Here is a 9,228-nt window from a genome sequence, read left to right on the forward strand (position 1 = left end):
GGCTCGGGCGCGCGCTGCGGTACCTGCGGCGCCTGGACCGCGCGGTGGGGACGCCGTGCGCAGCGTCAGCGTGACCAGGGCGTGCGACCGCGAGCTGTGCGGGTTCTTGCTGGTGGCGGCGGTGGCCCGGTTGCTCCTCCCCAGGCTCAGCATCTGGAGGGCGGGGCGATGGGGCCAGCCTGGCTGCCGGGTCTGCGTGTCCAGTCCAGGCGGGAGCCCAGGCCCGGGCCCGAAGGCCCGCGGGGAGGCGGGGAGGCGAGGGAGGAGGGACGGGGAGTGCGTTGCCACACGGGGCGGTGTTACCTGGTGGAGCACCTCCAGGTCGGGCACGTCCCAGTAGGTGAGGCCAGCCACCTGAATGCCCCCCTGGCCTGCTGGGCCCTGCCTCACCGCCAGGCGCTCAGGAGGCCCTGGGGCTAGGAGGTCCCTGCAGAGAAAGAGAAGGGCTTGGTTTCTGAGGCTCCTAGGGTCACTGACGGGGCAGAGGGTGTGGAGGGGGCACGCAGGCCCTGACCTGACAGCTTCATTGTAGATCTCCACCATGCTGAGAGTCACGCGGTGCTGCCCTCCAGTCCCCATCTCCTGGAACAGTGACTGCAGTGCCCTAGGAGCTATGCCAGGGTCCTCTGGTGGGCCCTGGGCACAGGGCGGGGTGCCGCGTCAGGCTCCCATCTGAGCCCCTGGCCCCCTGAGCCGCCCAGGGTCCCCCCTTCCCACCTCCATGCTGTAGGTCTTCCCTGTCCCTGTCTGACCGTAGGTGAAAATGCAGACGCTGTAGCCTTGGAGGCAGGACAGCACCGCGGGCTCCAGCTCCCTGAAGACCTAGGGGTAGGAGGGGTGGGGGGTCCTGAGCCCCAGGACCTGAGCCAGCGGGAACGGAGCCTGGTTCCCCTGGAAGGACAGCCCTAGGGGAGCGTGGTGGGAGTGTGCATCTCCCAACAGGCAGAAGAGGCTCCCTGCAGAAGGTGGCACTTACAAGGACTTGCCAGGCAAAGAAGGGAAGGAATGTGACGAGCATGAACAGGAGACACAGGGCACTGGAATTCTGGGGGCCACAAGGGAGGCTCCGGGAGCAGCAGCCAAAAGCCCAAATGCCAGGCTTGGCTGTCAGGTTCAAACCCCAGGTGTGGCTGGAGGCAAAGCACATATCCTCCTTCCGGGCCAAGACTTTCCTTCTGTGAGGTGATGACTACAGTGGCGCCCGCTGTAGGGATCAGAGGGGAGCATGTACCAAGAGGCCTAGCAGCATGTGGCATACCACTCGGCCCCGCAGGCGTGCAGGATGGTGGCCAGCCGAGACCACCGGAACCCAGAGAGGCAGCTGAGGGGGAGGTGGGTTGGGACTTGTATCCTGTTGGCAACTGGACCCCAATAGCAGCTTTTGAGCCCCAGGGGTTTGGCAACTGAGTAGCCTGTGAATTCTGCCTCAGGCGTTGGCTGCCAGCAATGAGGGCAGAATCCAGAATTGCCAGTGAGGTCATTAAAGATCCCAGGAATGGAAGAGAGCACTAGGGGTGACCGTGATGGGGGGACTGTGGTGCCCTTGCACAGATGGGAAACACAGGTGAGGGGGCTCAGTGAAAGACGCCTTTGTTTCCTTCATGCAGACACATCGAATCGGAGAGCCCTGTCTAGAGGGCCGCCCAGAAAGCAGTGGGCAAGGGGGACCTACACAGGGCTGCTGCAACTTGGGATGCAGGCCGAGGCCAGGGGAGGTGTGTGCAAGGGAGAAACAGGTGGAAAACAGCTATGGGGCTCCAGGAAGTAGGGGAGGGACCCCTGACCACCTGCCAAACACTGGTCACACGGTGTCCCCCTGAGGCCAACACAGGTTGGAATCTGTTAGCTCTGCCCCTTCCCTAATCCCCTCCCAGCTCTGAGCCTCCATTTCCTGAGCTTTGGAAGTCCTGATGGCAAAGCATGTGGACAGAGACAGGGAGTGTGTGAAGCAGGGTGGTGGGGAGCTGGGCCTGGCAGAAAAGGAGAGGAGGGTAGGAGAGTGGGGTCTGCACTGGCATCCGCACCAGGCAGTGGGAGAGCACTGAGGCTCAACACCACCTGCTCACCCTTATGCCCCCACTGCCTCCTTGGCCACAAGACAAGGAGACGAGCTTGCCCTCAGAGCTGGCCCACCTCGCCAGGGCTGGAAGGCGGGGAAAGGGGTCACAGCAATGTCCCCACCACAGCAACACGCCAGCTGCGCTCTGCAGCCAGCTCTGCGTGAGCATAACCATCATCTCAGACAAGTTCATCTTCCTTAGTTTCTTGGGAAAAAAGTTACTTTTTAAAATGTGGACTTTCCTGTTAAACCAGAAAAGGCTTCTTTCCACTGGAACTGCAGTGGAATGGTCAGGGAATGCAGAGGGAAATTTCTGGAAGGAAAGAAGTTACCCACCTAGGCTGTCATTCCTGCCTCCCTTCCCCTCACTAGAGTCCAGCCACTGGGGAAGCCAGATGAAGGGGAACCTGGAGCCTCTTCTGACTCTGGGGCAGTATGAGGGAAGGTCAGCACAGGGGCAAGGGTGGAGCATCACCTCCTCCTGGCTGGCCTCTGGGGAGAAGACCCAGTCCAGGCGGAAGCGACGCTGGCGCCCTCGATAGCAGGTGGTGACAGTGCCGCTGGGGCCAGGCTCCAAGCTTACCAGGCTGGAGGGTGTCCCTGGCCTCAGTCGACACAGCACACGGATATTTCCTGGGATGGAGATGAGGTCAGTGGGCTGCCTCCCAGGCCCCAAAGCATGCAGAGGCTCCAGTTCCTCCAGCTTGCCACCCCACCCCTCCACTTCCCAAGCCTGCCATACCCTTGAGCTCCAGCAGCCGCCCTGGGCATCCAGTTGGGGGCCCATGCTGCTCCTCAGGGAGCTGAGTCCCAGACCCTCCAGCGGACAGCGCCCCTAGGGCCCAGGATACCTGGTGGAATAGGGATGTGAGGAAGTGGAGGCAGCAGAGGGGCTGGGGGTGGGGCGGGTGTGAAGGCAATATGGTGATCTACCACTTCCGGTGGCTTTCGGCCTCTAGGGGCTTCATTCAGTGGGCCCAGGATGGAAATTCAGAAACTCAGGAGGATCATGGGAAGACCTCTGTCTCCTCTGGGGTTGGCCATCTTGTGAGGGGTTTACAGTCAACCCCCCCCCCCCATTTGCACAGACAGAAATGAGATCACACCCAGGGTGTGTGAGATCACAAGCTGTCTGGTTCCAGAGCCTACAGCTTCCATTAGAGCAGGGGCTGGGAAGGAAGAAAGAACCAGGGCTCCCCATGGAAGAACAGTGACTAGGCTGCCCAGAGAGCGTGTTCTGGAGAGGGGGCAGCTGGTCCTGACCTGGCCCCGGGCCTCACTGAGCGAACACTGACAGCTCTGGGTAAACGTGCTGACCAGTCCTCGGAGGTCCCCACAGCCCTGTCGCAGACTGGCCATACGTGCCCGAAGTCCTGGCAGGGAGAGTTCATTGTGAGGGAAAGCCCAGACCACCTGGTCTTCCCATGAGCCCTCTGGACCCGGCCCTTACCTGCCAGCTGCCCATGCATCTGCTGCAGCTCCCTTCTGCAGTTCTGCTCAGTCTCCTGCTGGAGCTGCCGAAGGGCCCCCCGAAGGCCCTGCAGCTGCACCTCCTGCACCCCCAGCTGCCCCACCCAATTCCACCCCTGTCACTGAGGAAATAGGCACTTACCAGGCCCTGCCTCAGGTACCCTCCTCCCAGTTCACCAAGACTTCCCGGCCCCCGGGCTCAGCGCCCACCTGGACTTGAAGTGCCTCTGTGGTATCCTGGGCTTCCTGAAGCCGACTCTGGAGCTCCACCAATGCCTCTGCCTCCTCCTGCAGGAAGAGAGGGAGCCGCGTCAGCTACGGAGTGAGGGGGAAACTCGGGGAGGGGCACTCCAGCAGCCCCATTTCATGGATGGGGGACTCAAACAGAGGGCCAGGCAGAGCTGCTCATGATTCCATGTCTCCCAACTCCAGACAGGACTCCTTTTCCCCAAGTCCCTCTGCTCTCCTGGGATCAGTCACTTGGAGAGCCATGGGACAGGCTCGAGGTGTTCCCCCATGGGCATTGGTCTCCTTGTTCGGGAAACTTTGCACAGGCCGTCCCAGGGCCTGTCTACAATCCCTTACAGGTCAGAGACGTCCCCCTGCCTCTGTTCCAGCAGTGTTAGATCCCGAGGAAGCCAAGTGTTCAGGAGCCCCAGACTGCAGAAACAGCGGCAGCTAAGGAGGGTACCTGGGGGGCCCTGGTGGAGGGGCCAGGGGCCCAGTGCAGCAGGAGGTCCCGAGTGAGGCTCAGGCTCTGTTTCAGAGCCTCATTCTCCAGGGTTAGATGCTGAACCCTTTTCTCTGAGTCTGTCGCCCCCTGGGGGAGAAAGAGGCCCTCTAACTCACCTGAAAGTTGGGGCCCCCTCTGGTCCCGCTCCTGGAGCCCCGCCCCCAGCAGCCTTACCACGCCCAGGCGCAAGCGGCCCAGCTCCTCTTCCTGCACTTCTAGCTGCTGCTTCAGCTCCTCTAGCTGCGAAGGAGGAAGGAGCACAGGGTGGAGCATCTCCCTCCACTCCCTCCCACCCCAGTCCGGCTCCCTCCTGGGCCCCTCACCTGTCCAAGGATGAGCTGCTCCAGCCGCTGCCAAGCCCTCTGGTCCTCCTCCGACTGGGGAGGGTGCTGCCCTTGGGCCTCACCCCTTGGTGAAAGGGACGGGCTTGCTTCTTGAGGTGGGGAGCCTGGGGTGGGGTGGACCCTGTTAGTACTGATGAGGTCTCTAACCTGAGGGAGGGGACACCTCGGGAGCAAGGCTGGGCATGGGACCCCGAACTGCAGGCCACTCAGCTTCTGGTGGGCTTCACTCCCTCGACCCCCTTTTCAACTCACTACTCCTTACGCACCAGCAGGTGTGGGAGGCTGCACCTCGGAGGCTGGATGAATACCCTGGGGCAGGGCCTGCCTCCCCCTGGGGCTCCGAATCCATGCCAGGAGGGCCAAGAGCTGACCGGTCACCGTCAACAGTGGGGGGACATCACTCTGCTGTAAAGGAGACAAGAATTTGAGCGGAGGAGACTGAGATGATGACAGCCATGGGGGAGGCTCAGGGCCGTGGAGAGAGTCTGCGTTCCCCAGAGAAGGACCCTCCGCGAACCGCTCACCTTGGTCAGGTCAGGGTTCCGGCAGCTCTCTTCCGCCCCCAGCTGTACAGAGAGGAACTCAGCAAGACGCACGAGAGCCTCTTCCAGGGAGACCTCGGCAGAACGGCCCTCGGCTCCCTCTTCTGGCCCATCCTCAGGGTCGGAACAGCCTGTGAGGCCTGATAGCGGGAAAGGGAGGCTTGCCGTTCGCATGTTGGAGACTAGGCCACCGGAAGGCACGGGCTGTGTTCCTCCCTCCCAAAGAGGTCACGGGCACCCCTCCCTCTCTCCGAAGTCGGGGTTCTCTCGAGGCCCCAGGGACGCAGCGCTCCCGATGCACCGACAGCACCTACCGACCAGGCCTGTCAGCTCTGTCCACAGTTCTGCCGTGGGCTGGTCAGAGCGGCGGCGACCCCCGGGCTTTCCACCGGCACTCTAGGAGGGTGCAGCGAGACCCCGAAGGAGTGGGTAGGCAGCCTGTGGGGCTCCTTCCCTCCAGGAACTGGGCCAAGGGACTTGGGGCTGAGGTCTCCGCTTCCAATACCAGAACAGACAGGGTCCTCAGCACGGCCCTCCTCCCCGGCGTCAGCGTCCCGGGAACGTTCGCTGCGCGGGCGCGCAAAACCCGTTCGCGGGAAGGGGGTCGCGGGCTACACGGCGCCCGCTCGGCTCACCTGGGCGGGGTCCCTGGGGTCGCCGGCCGCCGCAGCCCCGCCATCCCTACGGAAGAGGCTGTAGAAGATGTAGATGAGCAGCGAGTAGAAGGCGTACATGGGAGCGCGGGGCGGCAGAGGGCCCCGCTTCGCGCCGCCCCGCGTCCCCGCGCCCCGACTCCGCGCCCGCGCGCTGCAAAGCCGGTGCGCATGCTCGAGGCGGCCGCCCCCACGGCCCTGCTCCCGCGAGTGGAGGACGCGCGCGCGAGGAAAGGGGATGCCAGAAACTGGGGTTCCCGGGGCTGCACCCGGACACCTGCCCCGCGCCTCCCACTCCTGCTTCACGGAGACGCCGGGCTGAGAGCGCCCATGTCCCCCACACACCCCCTCCGCGGAATCCTTCCTAACCCTCGGCGGAGGCCCCCACAACTCGCACCCCTTAGAGCCATCAGCCCGGGGGAGTCCAAGCTCCCCTCCCTAAGTAACCCCTTCCTCATAGCCCCGCCCCAGTCCCGCCCAGCTGTCTTCACAGCCCGTCTCCGCCCCTCCTCACTCCCGTCCCAGCTCCGCCCACACCGCTCACAGCCGAGCCTCTCCCCTCACGGCCCCGCCCACGACATCCCCTCTCTCAGGCCCATCCCTTCACAGCCCCTCCCCTCCCCACAGGGCCGCCGTACCGCTCGGCTGTCACAGCCGGTGGTGTACAGAGCTCCCCGCTCCTAGCCGCGTCTCGGCTCTGACAACCTCCTCCTGCTCTCCTAGAACGTCCCCTTCGCCCAGGCCCCGCCCCCACCCACCGCTCTAGCCTCCGCTCCTCTCGTTGGTTCGCGCCAGGCCAGTGCTGGGAAGAGGCCGGAGGCTCGGCGGCAGCTGGCGGGTGGCTGGGTGGTGGGCGACGCCAGACTACAGCTCGCCACTGCGGTGCGGCCTCGCCGCTCAGCCACTGCTGAGGGCCTGCGCTGTAGCTCCTTCCAAGCCAGGTCCTGAAAACGGCGCCTCCCAGAGCGCAGAAACCAGGCCGAGTGGGCCTGCGCGCAACTCTCCCCGAGGTCGGCTCCCCCCCTCCCCCGCTTGGATTCCAGGGCCCCAGAACTCACGCCCACCCAGGTCAGGCCCTGCGCCGCTTTCTCTCTTCTTTTCCCGGCCAAATTAGGTTCTTCCCCACAACTGTGCCCAGTGGCCCCGGGGCTCCGGAAAGTTTTGGATGAGCCTATCTCGATATTTAGAAATGGGGCTTTGGAAACTGGGAGACCTGGAGAATCGCCCTTAGGGCTCCTGGTCGCCGGCTTCTGAGTTTTGTCCTCTCCAAAGTTGAGGATCCCCCTCCTGTTTCACGTTCATTACCACCAGAGGCGGCATGGCCCCCAAGCTGTGGAGTGAGTGGAGCACGACCCTGTCCCACCTAGCGCTGGGAGTGGTGTCTCTGCACGCAGCGGTGAGCACTGCGCAGGTGAGTACACTGGGGGGCGGGCAGGTGTGTATCCCACTCCAAAATTGCAAGGACCTGGATCAGATCCAGTTTCCCGGCTCAGGGAAAGGGTGGTGGGAGGCTGAGTCTGGGGACCAGGGTTGCATGGGACCCCCACGCCCTTCTCTCCTTAGAGGAAAGTCCTGGCTCCCCACCCCCATATCTCCTCCTATCGTTGTGCTGACAGGCAAGTCGAGGGGCCGCCGCTGGCTTCCTGCTCCAGGCCTTGGCCTCTGCCACCTTGCTGGCCCCAGGGCTGGGCACAGATGAAGACTGTCTTGCTGGAGTCTGGGTGGCCACTGTCATCGGCCTGCCCCTTCTGGCCTTCGATTTCCACTGGGTGAATGGGGACCGCTCCTCTGCCAACCTGCTCCTGGGAGGAGGAATGGTGCTGGCAGTGGCTGGTGACCACCTTGGTGCTGAAGGCCGCTCTGTGGCTGCTCAGGCAGTGGTACTGGTGGTTGCAGTGACCATCCTCATTGTGGCTGTTTTCACAACCAACACTTATGGAATGTGGGGGGGTGCGATGTTGGGGGCTGCAGGCCTCCTGAGCCGGCTGGAGGAGGACAAAGTTCTGCTGCTTCCAAAGGAGGACGTCTGTCGCTGTGCTCTGGCTGCAGGCAGTTGGGCCTACCACCGAGCCCTGCACGCACAGCGCCTGCAGTGGGAGTGATGCTTGCAGACAGCAAGGTGGGGCTTCTGCCTTGGCTACCACCTCCCCCTCCCACAGGCCTGCTCCTGCGGGCCTCCTTCCCTAAAGATGGACTCTCTTGCCTCCCAAAGAGCACTTGCTGCACAGTGATGGATGCCTCGTTAAGGAGACAAAGTCTGGGCACTGCCCCTCCTCTGACTGAGTTTGGGGACTCACCTAGACCAGAATTAAAGAGATGGGCCCCTAGGCACGTTTTGGGGCCTGATATTGGGCAGGCCATGGTTTTGGATTCAGAGAGAGGCTTGGTCTCCAATAAACCTTAGGGATTCAGCAGGAATATGGAATCTGCCCATTTTTGAAAGGGGATCCAGGGAGGGGTCCTCCACTGAGTCCTCTAAAGCTCCAGGGCAGCAACTAGTTTCCCTGTGCAAAGAAAAGGGCTGTCCTGGAACTAGCCCTGGGGCCTCACCCAGCCTGACCTCCTGCTTTTGTCAGGAAGGTTCCTAGATTGAGAAGACCTACTCCTGGGGCCCTTGCTCTCTTGGGACATAGTGGAGTTCTGAATATCCTTGGCACAGCCTGGCAGGTGGCCCTCTGGGACAGTGACCTTCCCGGGCTGCCAGAGCTGTACTACAGCTCTATTACAGCTATCCTCAGAAATGCACGTTCCCACTCAGAGCTGACTTGACATGTACTCATCTGCCCACTGGCCTGGGCAAGGCAGGTCCTGATTTCCCAAGACCCTCACTTTCCTAAGTGGACCCCTCCTCAGCTCTCAACCTCAGGGGTAAGAAATGCGTTTGGGCAGAACAGTGGGTTAGATTCGGGGTCCAGAGTCCTTTCTCGGGATTACCTATGCTTACGTCCTGTGGAAGCACACCTGGTCCCACAGAAGCACCGGAGTGGCCCGCGGGGTTTCTCACTCCAGCAAGCCAGGCCAGAGCTTCTTGTGCGCAAGCCTGAGTGTTGGGGGAAAGGCGCAAACACACCCCAACGTGGCTGACCAGGGATGCCCACCATCCGGGTGGCCCTCGACGAGTGGGCCGCACCCTAGACGGACCGGAAGCGGCGCGCACGCCCCCGACCCTAGGATTTCCCTGCCCCGGGCGCGCGCCCCTCCGCAGGTCTCCTGGGCCCCGCCTTCTTCCTGCCTCCTTTCTGCAGGGGCGGGCTCTCAGGCGTCCTCGCGCGCCCATTGGGTCGGCCTGACGTGCCGTCTGGCCCTGAGCGCCTTTCCCATTGGCCCCGCACAGCTCACGTGACAGGGAGTCCGAGGGGGCGGTGGCGGCGGCAGGGGGAGCGCGCAGCGAAAACAAAGATGGCGGCCGCGCCGGGGTCGGTGGCCG

General features: G+C 63.1%; 2 protein-coding genes across 3 annotated transcripts in view; one reads left to right on the forward strand and one right to left on the reverse strand.

Moving 5' to 3' along the window:
* The window catches only part of KIFC2 (kinesin family member C2), a 6,570-nt gene extending 632 nt beyond the window's left edge, over nucleotides 1–5,938 (reverse strand). The window contains 16 exon segments of the mRNA XM_077758206.1: nucleotides 24–153; nucleotides 304–427; nucleotides 515–636; nucleotides 718–822; nucleotides 2,535–2,692; nucleotides 2,802–2,910; nucleotides 3,323–3,432; nucleotides 3,510–3,624; nucleotides 3,740–3,817; nucleotides 4,221–4,349; nucleotides 4,437–4,502; nucleotides 4,586–4,710; nucleotides 4,873–5,011; nucleotides 5,131–5,288; nucleotides 5,463–5,544; nucleotides 5,784–5,938. Coding sequence (XP_077614332.1) covers nucleotides 24–153; nucleotides 304–427; nucleotides 515–636; nucleotides 718–822; nucleotides 2,535–2,692; nucleotides 2,802–2,910; nucleotides 3,323–3,432; nucleotides 3,510–3,624; nucleotides 3,740–3,817; nucleotides 4,221–4,349; nucleotides 4,437–4,502; nucleotides 4,586–4,710; nucleotides 4,873–5,011; nucleotides 5,131–5,288; nucleotides 5,463–5,544; nucleotides 5,784–5,882 — 1,849 coding nt within the window. The 5' untranslated portion in view covers nucleotides 5,883–5,938.
* A 548-nt stretch (nucleotides 5,939–6,486) lies between these two features.
* Nucleotides 6,487–8,212, forward strand: TMEM276 (transmembrane protein 276). 2 transcript variants are annotated; one of them, XM_077758212.1, is made up of 3 exons: nucleotides 6,487–6,869; nucleotides 7,113–7,212; nucleotides 7,418–8,212. In XM_077758212.1, exons 2-3 carry the CDS (start codon nucleotides 7,120–7,122, stop codon nucleotides 7,901–7,903), a joined length of 579 nt encoding a protein of 192 aa, XP_077614338.1. In that variant the 5' UTR covers nucleotides 6,487–6,869; nucleotides 7,113–7,119; the 3' UTR covers nucleotides 7,904–8,212. The 2 variants fall into 2 exon arrangements, with proteins under 2 accessions (XP_077614338.1, XP_077614339.1); XM_077758213.1 differs by having other exon boundaries at nucleotides 6,487–6,811.
* The last annotated feature ends 1,016 nt before the right edge of the window (nucleotides 8,213–9,228 follow it).

The sequence above is a fragment of the Crocuta crocuta genome, unplaced genomic scaffold, assembly GCF_008692635.1.
Source record: "Crocuta crocuta isolate KB4526 unplaced genomic scaffold, BGI_CrCroc_1.0 scaffold327, whole genome shotgun sequence".
NCBI classification, from domain to species: domain Eukaryota; kingdom Metazoa; phylum Chordata; class Mammalia; order Carnivora; family Hyaenidae; genus Crocuta; species Crocuta crocuta.